Source organism: Xenopus laevis, chromosome 6L, assembly GCF_017654675.1.
Source record: "Xenopus laevis strain J_2021 chromosome 6L, Xenopus_laevis_v10.1, whole genome shotgun sequence".
In the NCBI taxonomy this organism is placed as follows: Eukaryota; Metazoa; Chordata; class Amphibia; order Anura; family Pipidae; genus Xenopus; species Xenopus laevis.
This window is the reverse complement of record NC_054381.1, coordinates 82596275-82612748: the sequence shown is the minus strand read 5'-3', so window position 1 is coordinate 82612748 and position 16474 is coordinate 82596275. Positions and strand designations below refer to the sequence as shown.

The 16474-nt window shown below is 37.4% G+C and overlaps 1 protein-coding gene across 2 annotated transcripts in view; it reads left to right on the top strand.

Annotated features, from left to right (window-relative positions):
• The window catches only part of LOC108705572 (cadherin-18-like), a 385765-nt gene that overhangs the window by 212538 nt on the left and 156753 nt on the right, over positions 1-16474 (top strand). For both annotated transcript variants that reach the window (XM_041566239.1, XM_041566240.1), the window contains exon 3: positions 6412-6706. In XM_041566239.1, coding sequence (XP_041422173.1) covers positions 6412-6706 — 295 coding nt within the window. The remainder of the gene's footprint in view (positions 1-6411; positions 6707-16474) is intronic.

Below are 16474 nucleotides of genomic sequence, written 5' to 3'. Positions count from 1 at the left end.
TGTCCACAAAATGGCTGCTGCCTGCTTGCTGTGATTGTATAATTCCAAAACAGAAGGAAACAAAATTTAAATAATAAATACAGTGTAAGTAAAGTTTATTTTGCTCAACTAACATGATAGAAAAGAATTTGAAATTATTTCTTAGGGTGACAGGTCCCCTTTAAGGCAAATAAATCCAGTAGGAAATGTTCCCTGGCATAAATGAACAACACATCTAAAATGTTATTGAGCATTAATAAACATTAAACTGTTTCACAACTGCACTAATAAAATATGAATATTTATTTCATAAAACAAGTCAGAAATCAATATAAAAGACCATTAATTTAAATTGCATATTAGAAATAGTTACATATTAAGAAGTGTGTTGGAATTAAAACTAACTGCTTATGGTAATGTTTGGAAAACAATTCACAGAGATAGCACATCACCAGTGTACAGGCACTTTACAAATAATTTGCAACCTAATTAACAAAGTATTAAAATATAAGCACAAATTGATTACAAAAAGTGAACTTTTGCCTTCAGTGGAAATTGTCTTCTTACAATAAGACTAAAACCTTCTGAACTTTGTCAAAAACATGTTCTACAAATAGTTATTATGTTCTAAAAACCATTGGTTCAGAGTTTTTGAGATTAGGCATGATTTTGATCCACTTTCCTAATTGATGAGGTTAGTTATTGTCTGCCTGAGGTAGTTGATGGTCTCCTGTAACTACTGCAACTCTTATTATTTTCAGGATATAATCAACAAATACATAGTTGATTTCCAGTCTGGACTGGAAAAAGATTTTTAGCGTATCAATTTTAATTGTGTTGTTCATGACAGTGTAAAATATGTATAAAGAGACAATATATCGTACTTAAAGAACAGGTGTCATTATTTTATTTGCCTATTTTCTTCTTAGTGAGGTAATAGCTATTAAAGCCTTCCTAACTCTCATGGGTCCGTGCTCCAAAGATAGAGTACAAACTTCTAGTCGCCAGTTTAAAAGAGCATCACCTGGTTTTAAAAAAGGATCACTAATATAGGTAATATGCTTAATCCCAGGCCACTTTAGGATAAAATCAATATGCCCTTATAGTGTTATTTTTACAATGTTTCCTTTAAAAATACATTTTATTTTTCTAAAAGCCCTCCATACTGAGAAGCAAGGGACTGGTCAAATGTTTCTTTTGCTACATACTTATATTGTTGTATATTAATATGACACAAAAATTATTAACATTCATTTGTAGTTCATAGGTAATTCTAAAACCATTAATAAGTTTACTTGCATTCATCTATGCTAGTAGCAAGTGCCAGTTTGATAATGTCTCCTATTTTGATACATATGGTATTGATACATATGGTATTACATATGGTATTAAACATGCTTTAATCAAAGAACCTTGTATTTAGAATCTTTCTTGTCAGCAAAAGTACTGTAACTAGTCAGCAGGTCAGTGGCCCATGTATGGGATGCATCAGGCCTATCCGACCAATATCTGTCTGATAATCATGCAGATATCTATAGAGAAGGGTACCACGTCAGCTCAATGCTGTGCTTGCCTCTATGGCCTGTGTGTCTTTTATTGTGATCCGGTTGTTTCGAATCAGCTTGATATCACCCTGCTTAATGAGGCCGTATAGGGGAAAAAGATCAGCTCATTTGAATGGAGATCACCAAATAAGCAGATCTTTGGGTGTATGGGCAGCTTAAGTGAATGGTAATCTTGTGAATGCTTCCTCTTCGCTTGTAGACGCAACTTATGTTCATTTGTCAGAAATGTTGTCTACAAGGTGAATTGTACCATTTTGTGTACTATGCCCTAATTAATTCTACTGTAATTTTTATATATTCAATGTAAAACTTTACTATGTACTGTATATGGCTACCATATCAGACTAGCCCACTGCGATTCCAGGAAAACTCCAGGAGTGGGCCCAGGTGTCCTCAATCCACCATTTGCCTTGTATGGCAATACAATGGCCATTCCCCATTTCTACACGAGAAAGATGAGAAGTGAAGTATAGATAGATGATAATATGTGATTAAGAAAATAAACAGAATGAGTGAAGAGTGGGCTTGTGATCTAGGAGTTTCTGGTGGGCCCCAAGCACCCTAGTCTGACACTGTGTGGTTCAACACATTCCGTCGCAAAAGTATAATTATCTTATACATTTTTCCATAACTGCATTTTAGAAGTGCTCACTGAATGGATAATGTGGTTCTCTGATCATTCATTCTGTGCAAGACTGAAGAAAGCACCTTTCATTTTATTCGATAAGTATTCACAAAGCCTCTTTTCTTTTTTACTCAAAATTAAGACTATAGTAAAACTACAACATTATGTTAAATTCATCTGAAAATTATTATATTCCCCTCAATCCCATTGTATGTAATGTGGGCTTGAATATGGCAAACTCTTGACAGGTAGACCTCTCAAACACTGGGCAAAGCTCATTTTATTGCTTAAATTGCTACTTTGAGCAACTAGTGAAAGCAGCGATCTCAACCTTGGAGGTTTTTTGCCCAGACCATGCCCCTGCATGGCCCCCAGCAGAAGTATAATTACTGTAAATGTGACTCACAAAAAAATCCAGTAGGGTTGTTGATGAGTCTTTAAACAGTGTAAAACTGATATATGTGTGACTTCTCTGCTAGATGGTAAGGTAGTAAGTTATAGAATGCATTAGCTTTTATTTAATGTTGCATGTGTTTTTCTGTGCACCTTTCTACTTATATTGTGAATAGTTTATAGTATGTACAAATGACAATTCTGCAGTAAAAATGGAAAGGGTTTTAAATTAAATATTGAATTATGCACCCTTTTTTTAAAACATAAGGATATTATAAATCACAAAGGCGTTCCCTAAACTCCATTCATAAGGATATCATTTAGAGAATATTCATGGTTCTTGTGTATTATAACATACACGTGTGAGAAAAGTATGTGTTTTATTGTAGTACAAATGTATTTGGCTGTATTAATGAAAGCAATGATGATATTTATAGGTTTTCAAAGACTTGATTCACAATATGATTTTTTTTACCTTGAACTGCCAGCAATTCCTGTGTTTCCATTGTCATCTACCACAGAAATTCCCATACTTTATTATTTTCTGATCTAAAACTGTTTAACTAGAGCAATGTGAAAAGTGTATTCGCTTCTACATCAAGGTATATAACATAAGTTTGGTTTGCAAAATACCCCTTTATTTTAGCGCCTAAATCATAGATGGATTTTCATTAATCATAGGTGGATTTCCCCAAACTTGTTTGCCTAAAAAAATTAAAGAAAAAGCATTAAAAATTCTCTGTCTCTCCAATGTATCTATTTAAGCTTGTCTGGGGGAGGGACAGAGGGGTGCTGCTGACTAGTGTCTTTAGAAAAAAAAAATCCCTGCCTGGTAACTCTAGTGATGTCATCATGAGATTTTGCACTGAAAATCCTGTGAGATTTCGGATGGGAAAGCTTAAAGGGGACCCGTCACCCAAAAAAAAATCTATATTTATCACATTAGTCAAGCAAAATTAACTTTAATTACACTATATAAATTATTTGAATCTTTTTTCCTTTAGTCTGGGAATTTATAATTATAGCAAGCAGACAGGAGCCATTTTGTGGACACTGTTATTATGGCAAGCCTTGCATCATCTCAAAATCTTGTTTATGCACCAGAAAGGGGGACCTGATGTCCACCCCATGCACTGGCTACACAATTAAACAATGAAGAGAGTGGGGGGATGTGGGGAGAGCAGTGACATCTAGGAAGTGCTGAATGGAAAGTGAAAGACATTGTCTGCCCCACATCTATGCCTAGGCATAGAGGAGCGGCAGACAATATTTGATTGACAGCTGAGATTTTTAAATGAGCTTACACCAGCTATGAATGCTTTAATAAAAAAATAGAAATTGGATTTCATGTTTAATTTGAAAAGGACTTTTATTATACAGATTTTTGTGTCTGTGAGACAGGTCCACTTTAAGAGCTGATCTGAGTGCCAAGCTCAGTTACTAGGAGAGTCTTAGCTTTACCCAGGATAGCTGTTTGTGCTAGGGTCATGGCTAAGAGACAAAGTACAGTAGTTGTTAATCCTCCACCTGTTTGTCTGTGCCACATACATTGCATCTGAACTCATCCTGGATAAGTGGTTTTGGAAGGGGTTATTGGCACACACCATAATGGTCACTGGCAGTTCCATTGAACTTTTAAGGTAGCTGTTAGCTAAAACTGTGAAGGTATGATGCTGTCATTATTGGGACCATTGTGACCAGATGACGCTTTCACACCCCCTGAATAGCTCAATGGAACCATTGTGATTGGATATTGGAGACAGTTTCCTTACGGGGTTAAAGGCCTTGTAACTTTAGCTGACTACCAACTAAATATGCCATTCCTTCTTACTGGATTTCTGCCTTAATTTGTATCACAATTTAGACTGCAACATACATGCCTTTAATGTATTTTCAACTTCCTCAGGATAAGCTAGCACATCATTTTGGCTACTTTCACTAAGACACAAATTTTGTGTTGATGGTTGAATGCAAGTTGTTTTCAATTTAATCTATTATTATATTGTAGTACAGGTATGGGACCTGTTATCCAGAATGCTCGGCCTGGGGTTTTCTAGATAACAGATCTTTCTATAATTTGTATCTTCATGCCTTAAGTCTACTAAAAAATAACTTAAACCTTTAATAAACCCAATAGGCTGGTTGTGCCTGCAATAAGGATCAAATATATCTTGGTTTGGATCAAGTACAAGGTGCTGATTTATAATTACAGTGAAAAAAAACTTTCTGGATAATGGGTTTCCAGATAATGGATCCCATACATATACTGTGAAACTGCAGTAAAAGGGTAGCTACTGTTTTTTGCAAAGGGACAAAATATATCTGCATTATACTTTCTATTTAAGATTTCCCATAAATGACACAGTTAACATATCTTTTGTCTTTTATGTGCAAGTATACCAAGAAACATAGTTTAATGTTAAACAACCCAATCATTAGCCCTGATTTCCAGTAATGTGGCTGAACTGAACTTTTTCTTTAAATTTGGTAATAAGAGAGTGCTATGAATAGTATTTTCAAAATAGTCTGGGCTTCAGACATGGCAAAAAATCCACCCTGTGTGCTCAGACAGGTGAATTACAACTTTTACCAGTGTTTATAATATGAAACCGAATCAGCTGTTTCTCCAACTCGCTGGGGAAAACCGTTGAAGTAACATTAGACCCTACCCAAACAAAAAATCACCCTCCGCCTATGGCCTGAATTATAAACTGTTTTTTTGTTTTGTTTTCATTTGAATATGTACAATGATAATTTTCAATAATGGAGAATGCACAGTTCACAGTATTCTTTAATAAGCATGAACTGATTTAGGTTGTAGAATGAATGTAGACTTGGGTACTAATGGGTTCAATAGTTTAATCTCAGCATACAGGAGGTAAATTACAAATCAAATTGTCATATTTTATGAAACTGAAAATCCTTCAAGAATGATTTTTTTCATGAATATAAGTATATTCAAACCCAGAAAATCACTCTTATTTCTGAAATGTGCATTGAACTTTGTTTATCTGTCATTATGTCATTTTCTGTCCTGTTACCTTATACAGTAAATGCAGTTCTAAAATGTTTTTAAAGCTTCTGAAAAAATGTCACTGTGCTATAACATGGATACTCTATGTGAATAGGAAACGTAAAATATATTTTATTTATATCACACAGACACATAATGCCGGCGTGTTGCTGTTCTTTTCAGTTTGGATTCAGAATGCCTTATTTATGAATACAGAAGATAAACTCAAAAAGATAGGCTCATGAAACAGCCTTGACAAATAGCTTCTGAATTATTCAGACAGACAATCGTGCATATTCAGGAAACCTCTTACTGAGTAAAGAATCTTAGTATAGTTAAGTTTTTTTGTTGGCACAGACTTCAAGGAGATTGCAGATTTAGAGTGCAACTAATGCATGTACATAATGCATGTAAACTTGACCTATGCTGATCTGAAAACAAATCAACACTGCTTAGCAAAAAACAAAGCAGGATAATAAAATATGGATGAAGATACTTACAGTTAGTACTGAATTATAAAAAAGAACAATGAAGATAACATCATAGTCATAATTTTGACAAAGATTATTCACAAAGATGTTATATCCTGCTATTAAAAGTCTGAAAACATTATGGTTGTAGACAAGATATAAAACTGACTTAATGACTTTGTCTGTGTGTTGTGATATCATTTTTGGAATTTACGTAATTTGTAGCTGTATCATGGCAGGTGATGTAAAATATGAAACATTACCAATAATTGATATGCAGGAATACAACATTCAAAATAGCAAGCAAAAATATACCTGTGTTATAAAATATTCTCCTTTCTTTATAAATACATTTTTGTTTTTCAGTTGCACTCAAATTCAGACAAAGGTGATGGATCTGTAAAGTACATACTAACAGGAGAAGGTGCTGGAACTATATTTCTCATAGATGACACAACGGGAGACATTCATGCAACGAAAAGCCTTGACAGAGAACAAAAAACACATTATGTTCTACATGCACAAGCAATCGACAGGAGAACAGACAAACCACTTGAGCCAGTGTCAGAGTTTATTATTAAAGTACAAGACATTAATGATAACGCACCTGAATTTCCTGATGGACCTTACATAGTCACCGTTCCAGAAATGTCTGAGATTGGTAAGAAAAATTACTTATTTATTTTAATTTGTCCCTAACAGGCCTGTTGTATTCAGTCTACCAAGGCTAATAATGCTTTGATGGTTTGTATTAAGCTGTAACGGAAGTGTATTAGTTTATGCATGCAAGTGTGAGATTTGAAATTGTTATAAACTCATCAAATATATATGTATATGCAGTACATATGCATATGTACATGGGCAACTATTTTATACAGTATTAATAAATAAAAATACAGTCAGACAAATCATTCTATCTGACATTGGAGAATGACTTTACAAATTTAATGGAATGTTTTGCTCAACATCAACCTTTGCAGTAGACACTTATAGCTGTAACTGCAATTTGCTATACAAACTAAAATCTGGCAGCTCAATACTTTAAAGGGGCAATAAAGGCATACATATTGTTTATGTTATTCTAAATTTTAGGCAAACTAGTGTATGCATTATACTGATACATTTACTGAATTGGTATATACATTCACTATAATGCACAAATACAATCACAAGCATGCCTACCTAAGAAACTATCTGGCTCTATTACTTTGCTCTCTGTGGATAGTCTGCTGATGGTCTCCACATTCAAATGTAAAAAGAGTTGGGGAGCAACACAAGCATGAAAATAGTCCCCAGGGATACCAAAAATGGGCGGTGATTGGCGATTTATTAGCACCTATTGCAGCCTCCCGGAGACTCTGTTTGGCAGTAGACCTGTTTTTTATGCAACCAACGTTTGCCTCCAAGATATACCTACAATGTGAGAAATGCGTACAGAGAGCAAAATGTAAGGATACTGTAAAAGTTGAGGGACTAATTGCTAATTTAAGGGTAAGTAAAATTGGATTTATTTTAAATCGAGACTGTAGTTTAATATTAAGCAGAATATTTAGGTACAGGCACAAGTTATATTGAATTTTTTTTTCATTTTCTCAGAAACTGTATGTGTGAACCCTCTAAAATCCGAAACAATGCAAATGGATGTGCTGATTAGCCCTTTTCATAAATGGAGCTCAGCCAGTGGCGGAACTACACTGGGAGCAGGGGGTGCGAGTGGGTCAGGGCCTGCACCCCCTCAGGGCCCCCCGGCAGCTCAAGCGCCACTGACAAATGTGGCCAAATGCGGCCGTACGGAGGGGGCAGGGCTCGGCTGCGCGTCACGCACCAGGGCCCGTCCCCCTCTAGTGATGCTACTTAGCTCAGCAAATGAACTGAGATAAAAGATTGAAGGTTACCCATGCTTTAAGACAGGTCCGTCCAACTGGTGCCCCCCCTCCTTGTGTGGCCCCCACCTACCTGCTGTGTTTTCTTACCATGTGTAAGATTTAAATGGTATCACTACAGAGATTAACTGGCCCCTGTATTGTTTAAACCTCAAATTCAGATTTGTCACACCTCTATTGTTCACATCCTAAAGCCCTGTACTGTTCACACCTGAGACCCAGACTGAAACTGTCCACATTGTTCACTTGTTCACACTTTATACAAAATACTAATGTCACTGTAAGTAGTACATCTTAGAATGGTCCTGATGGGTTTCCCTGTATCCTGCTCTGTTCTGCCTTCCCTATGCTCCATGTGTGTGCCATACTCTGCCTGTTTGTGCCCCACTCTTCCTGTGTGCCATACTCTGCCTGTGTGTGCCTACTCTGCCTGTGTGTGCCTACTCTGCCTGTGTGTCACATACTCTGCCTGTGTGTGCCATTCTCTGCCTATGTGTGCCCCACTCTTCCTGTGTGCCATACTCTGCCTATGTGTGCCCCACTCTGCCTGTGTGTGACAGACTCTGCCTGTGTGTGCCTTGCTCTGCCTGTGTGTGACATACTCTGCCTGTGTGTGCTCCACTCTGCCTGTGTGTGACATACTCTGCCTGTGTGTGCCCTGCTCTGCCTGTGCATGCCCTGCTCTGCCTGTGCGTGCCCTGCTCTGCCTGTGTGCCATACTCTGCCTGTGTGTGGCATACTTTGCCTGTGTGTGACATACTCTGCCTGTGTGTGTGTGCCATACTCTGACTATGTGTGCCCAACTCTGCCTGTGTGTGACATACTCTGCCTTTGTGTGACAGACTCTGCCTGTGTGTGCCTTGCTCTGCCTGTGTGTGACATACTCTGCCTGTGTGTGCCCTGCTCTGCCTGTCTGTGCCATGCTCTGCCTGTGTGTGACATACTCTGCCTGTATGTGACATACTCTGCCTGTGGGTGCCCCACTCTGCTTGTGTGTGCCCCACTCTGCCTGTGTGTGACATACTCTGACTGTGTGTGCCCTGCTCTGCCTGTGTGTGACATACTCTGCATTTGTGTGCCCTGCTGTTCCTGTGTGTGCCCTTCTCTGCCTGTGTGTGACATACTCTGCCTGTATGTGCTTCACTTTGCCTGTGTGTGACATACTCTGCCTGTGTGTGCCCTGTTCTGCCTGTATGTGTGCTGCTCTGCCTGTGTGTGCCATACTATACCTGTGTGTGACATACTCTGCCTGTATGTGCCCTGCTGTTCCTGTGTGTGCCCTTCTCTGCCTGTGTGTGACATACTCTGCCTGTATGTGCTCCACTTTGCCTGTGTGTGACATACTATGCCTGTGTGTGCCCTGCTCTGCCTGTGTGTGCCATCCTCTGCCTGTGTGTGCCATCCTCTGCCTGTGTGTGCCATCCTCTGCCTGTGTGTGACATACTCTATCTGTGTGTGGCATACTCTGCCTGTATGTGCTCCACTCTGCCTTTGTGTGCCCTGCTCTGCCTGTGTGTGAGATACTCTGCCTGTGTGTGACATACTCTGCCTGTATGTGCCCCACTCTGCCTGTGTGTGCCCTGCTCTGCCTGTGTGTGCCCTGCTCTGCCTGTGTGTGCTCTGCTCTGCCTGTGTGTGTCCTGCACTGCCTGTGTGTGCCCTGCTCTGCCTGTGTGTGCCATCCTCTGCCTGTGTGTGCCATCCTCTGCTTGTGTGTGCCATCCTCTGCCTGTGTGTGACATACTCTATCTGTGTGTGGCATACTCTGCCTGTATGTGCTCCACTCTGCCTTTGTGTGCCCTGCTCTGCCTGTGTGTGAGATACTCTGCCTGTGTGTGACATACTCTGCCTGTATGTGCCCCACTCTGCCTGTGTGTGCCCTGCTCTGCCTGTGTGTGCCCTGCTCTGCCTGTGGGTGCTCTGCTCTGCCTGTGTGTGTCCTGCTCTGCCTGTGTGTGCCATCCTCTGCCTGTGTGTGCCATCCTCTGCTTGTGTGTGCCATCCTCTGCCTGTGTGTGACATACTCTATCTGTGTGTGGCATACTCTGCCTGTATGTGCCCCACTCTGCCTGTATGTGCCCTGCTCTGCCTGTGTGTGCCCTGCTCTGCCTGTGTGTGCCCTGCTCTGCCTGTGTGTGCCCTGCTCTGCCTGTGTGTGCCCTGCTCTGCCTGTGTGTGTCCTGCACTGCCTGTGTGTGCTCTGCTCTGCCTCTGTGTGACATACTCTGCCTGTGTGTGCCCTACTCTGCCTGTGGAACATAAGCCTGGTATTTGTTCTGGGGGTTTGTTAGCACTTGAAAATAAATTATTGTTAGGGGCCCCTAAGGTGTTTAATCATGTGCTGCGTGTGCTGTATTATCCACAGGGGATGAGGAGGTATATGGATTTAAGGGTATGTCTTAATATGACAACTTTTTTTTACATATGAGTGATAAGTGATAACCCTGCAGTGAGCACCAACCATTTGGTTTTTTTGGTGTGCTACCACAATAAATGTGTATATGGTCTTGTGGTAACATAGGTGTGGTTTAAAAATGGGGAGTGGTCATCACTGGCTTCCATTATCGGCCCGCCATCATGCAGGCCAGAAAAATGTCAGCCCTCGATAACACAGAATTTGGATAGGGCTGCTTTAAGCAATCTTCTCACTCCTTGGCATGCAATGTTTCAGCTCTTACAAATCTGTGGACACATGCTAGTAATTGCAATTGAATTTAGCAACAATGCTATGAAAACAAATATTTTGAAAATTAGATAAATTTGGATTTTAGTAAATACTGTAGCCCTCCAAATCTGTGAGCACAACATCAGTGATCAGATGGCAGCAGCAAGGATAGACTGGTTCTTAACTCAGTTAAGAAAGCTATTTCTCCCCAACATGGAATTACTAGTATTTCTACAAATGCAAATTCCCAAGTTCACAAACACTAGTAAACTATTAGATTGCAATTATAGCATAAAAAATAAAACCACATTTGCTGTTGCCGAAATCAAAGATGACATTACTTTGTATTGTGGTTTAGTAGTTTTCATGCAAATGAATTGTTTAATAACATATTGCCATCACAAAATTTTCTGTGAAGGTATAGTTACTGCAAATACTAATACCAATAACACTGGCAGAAGAAGGGGAATTAATCAGCGGCAAGGTGAAAGAGTTGCGAGTTTAACTATATACTTGTATGTTTTAATATCTATTTCCTCCATTATCCTGTTGTAATATATTCAGAGATTGCTAGGTTATTTGTTTTTAGAAATCTTTAATACACCATTTGAAATGCATAGTATGTTGTTATTAACAGTGATGAGTATGAAATGATGTCAGGCTGAATAAATGTAGTTGCTACTTTGATGAATAAAATTAACATATATTTATTTGGAGAAAATAAACTGAAATAAGCTTTGATAGTAATTTATTTTATTTTTGATATTTTTGATATTTTCAAATGAAATTAGAAACATATACTGTAGGAGCTAAGCCTTTCAACATGTTCACAGAACATTTTCATAGTACAAATATAAGATATGAATGCCTTGTCACAGTGGATTCTTTACATGCAATATTGCTGAAATAGAACAACACAGAGAATAACAAATCACATCTAACCAGATGAGTTTTCTAGAAAGGTTACAGCTTTAGAAAGTGAAGTATCAGTGTATATACTCTACATATTGAGGGCATGTTATTATCAAAGATGATTTTTAGATTATTTTTGTAACATGATGAATTTGATGGAGAGCATAATGGTGCATCAAATTAAAGAGAACAAATGTTTACTTTATTTATTGAGCTTGATACTAAAATAAAATGTTAGATTCTGTTTGTTTGTTTGCTAAATGTATTAAATAATATCATGTCTCAGATTTTCTTATAATACACAAAAGCCATGAATATCCTGTAAATTATATCCTTATAAACGGTGAGTTCTGATGTCATTTCCATCACATGACTCACTGAAACTTGTGTATTATAATATATAAAGTACCCCCAGTTGCAAAATATGAGGATATGGTCATTAAACTCATCGGTAACTTATAATATCCTTATATTTTACAAGAGGGGGTACTTTATTCACTATATAATATCATGTCTTTGATTTTCTTATTAATATATATATTGCTCCTCTTTTAAGTACGTTGCCTTGTTTTCCATGTTGTATATGACCCTTATGATATTACTACTTAATGCATTTAGAGAAATCTCAAACCTATTACTCATATTAATACATCCATCAAATATATGTAAATGTGTACAACGTTAAACCATGTACAGTATGCCTTTATCTAATAATATCAATGCTTGACTTCTTAGTACTGTTGTCTTTTGCATACCATATAATATACTTGTCTATATATATATAAACATTGATCTATTCTGAATTATTCACCTAGGATTAGAATTTCTGATACAAAAATTGGATTAGAATTTGGCTGATGCAAAGTTTTTTTCATTAAGTGGTCTTCAAGTGACCAGATTTCATTTGTGTTTTTTTTTTTTTTTACTCCCTCTGTGAAATTGCTTGTGGGCTTACAGTGCTTACAGAAGGGACTGGTTGCAGACAATACCTACTCATATCTCATGTGTCCAATATACTTAAGGGAATTGGTTGCACTTGGTTGCTACTGCAGCCCTCAGTATGAGGTTGTATCAGCACATTGTTTATATTTTAAACCTAGCTCTATTCCTTTGTAAAGTGACCTCTAAAATAGAATGTCAGTTGTGTCACTTTCTTCAATACAAAAGACCTCCAAAAACATGCTTTAGAGTTAAAAAATACAAATTTATTACATATCATAAAATGTCAACACAACCCATCATGGAGCCTAACGTGTTTCATGCTGTTGACATTTTATAATATGTAATAAATTTGTATTTTTTAACGCTAAAGCATGTTTTTGGAGTTTTTTTGTATTGAATGATGTTATACCTCTATTTGATCACTAGGGGACTCCAACATGCGAGCTTACATTTACTAAGGTCTATACCCAAGTAATTTTGGGTTTAATTCATTACTTGTGTCACCTTGACTCCCCCTAAGGTAATAACTGCCTTGTATGTTTATTTGTGATTGATTTATTCATTTACAGGATTTCTATCATTTCTATCTATTTTTATCATCAGCCCAAATGTAATTTCTCATACTAGTTTAAATTAGCATATTTACCATTTGAGATGTTTTCTTAATGATTTAAATATTTTCATAAATTTTTAAGGATGGCTGAAATAGTTTTTTGGAAAATGTCTCCCAAAAAAACCCAAAAAACCCCACTGACTTCAATTTGTTTTGGCGAATTTTCTAAAAATGTTTGCAGTCAAACGGGATAGATTCGCTTATAACTCGATAATTATATTCTGAGGCTAATTGTTATATTTCTGTTACTTGCGTTATTTTTGAGGGTGGGGATCTGCTATTCAATAGTATCTTTGATGTATTGTCTCTTGATTCCATTCCATTATTTATTATTAGATAAAACTAGTTTAAAAGTGTCCCACCCTGGTATTCCAGGCAGTATGAGTAAAGTATGGTTATGGGGGGGGGGTGAAATTTAGGTTGAGGAGTGTTTTAAATGTATATTGGGAGGCAAATTTATCACGGTTTGAATTTTGAATTCATGTGAGTTTTTTTAAACTCTAATAAATTTGATGAACCTCGAAATGTAATTGGGGGGTTATTGATTAAAAATAATCGAATATTAAACTCAGACAAATTTTACTGATCCGAAAACTCAAATTGAATTAGTAATGAATTTGACCAAACTCAAATTGAGTTTTTTTTGCAAAAAAAAAATCGAATGTCAGGAATTGATAAATTGGTCATTGGACCTCTCCCATTGACTTATACATGAATCTGGAAGGTAATTGGTGGCAAATAGTCAAAATTTAATTTAATGGGCCAGAGTTTGATAAATATCGAAAATCGAATTCATATTTTTTTAAAAATTCGAATTGAGTTTAGATAATTCACTAGTTGAATTTGACAGTTTAGACCATATAAAACATTAAAAATGAGAATTTTCAATATGAACCATTAATAATTCTGTCCCTTAATCTGACAAAACATGTACTTCATTTGAAGCACATATTGATAGCTAGGAGGGTTTCCATAAAGTATACATAAGTACAGATTTAAGAGTCATCTTCTTGCTATAACAATATTAGTAGTTCTAGTATTATCAAGAAACATATGTAGCGCTATAGTAAAATGAGTGGCACCGTCTCTACTAAAAGCTTACTTTCAATTATATTTGTGCTCCTGATGAGATCTTTCTCTCAAGGTGTAAGTCCTCGCAATGGTGTGGAGGCAGGGTGTAGTGTAACTGTAACAAAGTGCTATGCACAATAAGTGGGGCGCCAGTGGTTCTTTATACTTAACCAGAGAACTTAGTTTATTCACAAATTGATCCACACAGTAGCTTATAGAAATAACAGGAACATAGAGCAACATAGGATAGCATATACTCACAGCACCTTAGAACAACATAGTCCCTGCAGGCAAGGGAACACACAGTGAAGAAGCAATTGAAGCTACACCCAGCTTTTAGCCTTTTCCCTAAGTGCAACCCATGGAAATTTCTACATCCCTGTAGATGTCCCTACTTCTGGGCAATTAGTACCCGGGATCTTAATCCCTCTGACTCTCCTCGTCGGAGCCTTGGGCTGCTCAACTAAATAACATGACCTATTACAGTGTATTGCTTATTCTTTGCTAGGCCTAATGTACCTAGGTTCCAGTGCCCATTCCCTTCCTGCCTGCTCAGGTAAGGGCTAAAGCAAAATGGACCCTGAGAGCATGGCTTCAAGGGGTTTTATACTTTAACACAGTGCCATCTAGCCTCCACTGTCAGAACTACAGGGGTTACATAAGCACAAGCTCCCCATAAGGACCCACTTAGGCATCCATATTAGGATGTGCCTGTCAATAACGTATAAGAAAATACGTAAGTAAATTTTCACATCCCTACACATATAAGCATTCTCTTTGCCCACTGGTCTTTAGCTGAAGTTTCCATCCACTGATCAATTTAGACCCACCTAGTTTGGCAGCCCCATAGTTTAAAACTTCAGTTTTAATTGCTCCCTAGTTTCCTTGCTTAAAAGTTGGTTTCTCATGCATATTGTTACCGATTTTTCAGTTTTCTATTAATGTTGACTATTATGGACTGCTAAAAAAATTAACCTAAGCTAGTTACTAACCCTTATTATTAAATCACCTACTCTGACCTTTTGGCCTCAGTCATGACTAAATTTCACGTGTAGCTTTTTAGCTAGAATGTTCTGAACTGTTATTTTTCTTCTGTCTACACAAATAAGGGACCAGATAATGAAGGTTTCCTTCTTAATAGTCCCAATTCTTGTAATACAACTAATGATGCACGGTTCACACATGAGGAAATTCAAAAGAGACTAGAACATGTTAAGATAAACAAATGTTCAATGTTCATTACAGGGTACTTAGCAAGCTTAGCCAGCCTGACAGCATAGTTTTTTGCATAATAGATCTTGCCAGACTAATTTAATTTCTTTTTTGAGAAGGTGAGCAGGGACCTCAATTCTAGCATGGCAGTAGATGTGATTTTCTTCGACTTTGCTAAATCATTTAAAACAGTGCCACACAGAAGGTTACTGTTAAATTATGGAATGTTGGCCTGGAAAATAGTATTTGTACCTGGATAGAGAACTGGCTAAAATATAGATTACAAGGAGTGGTGATAAATGAAACATTTTATACATTTTATAATTCAATCAGTGTTGTTAGTGGAATTCCACATTCCTCTTTACCTGGTCCTTTGTTTTTCAACTTGTTTATTAATGATCTGGAGGAGGGCATTGAAGGTACTGTTTCTATTTTGGCAGATGATACAAAATTGTGCAGAACAATTGGTTCTACGTAGAATGCTGCCACTTTGCAAAGTGATTTGACTAAATTGGAAAACTGGGAAGCAAACTGGAAAATGAGGTTCAATGTTAATAAATTTGAGGTTGTGCACTTTGGCAAAATAATATAAATACAAGCTATAAACGAAATTACAGTGTGTTGGGAATTGAAACTGAGAAAGATCTAAGGTTTCTGTAGATAAGTAGGGGAATTTTTTCACCTTGTTTCTCCGCAAAAATGACGCCCATAGGCTTGTATGACAAAAAAAAAAAATTCACTGCGCGACAAAATTTTTGACATTTCGCCGGTGGCGATTCTTTGCCGAAATGAAACGGGTCAAATTCACCCATCCCTAAACAAGTTGTCTTGCATAAAAAGGGCCTAAACTCTAGAGATGAAAACATAATTTTGCCTCTTTATATGTCCCTGGTAAGGTCTCACCTGGAGTATGCAGTGCAGTTTTGGGCTCCAGTTCTTAAGAGGGATATAAATGAGGTATTTAATCATGTGCTGGGGGTGCTGTGTTATCCAAGGGGAAGAGGAGGCATTTGGATTTAAAGGCATGTCTTATTATGACAACTTTTTTCACATATGAGTGATAAGTGAGTAACATGGGTGTGGTTTAAAAACAGGGAGTGGTCAACACTGGCTTCCATTATCAGCCCTCCA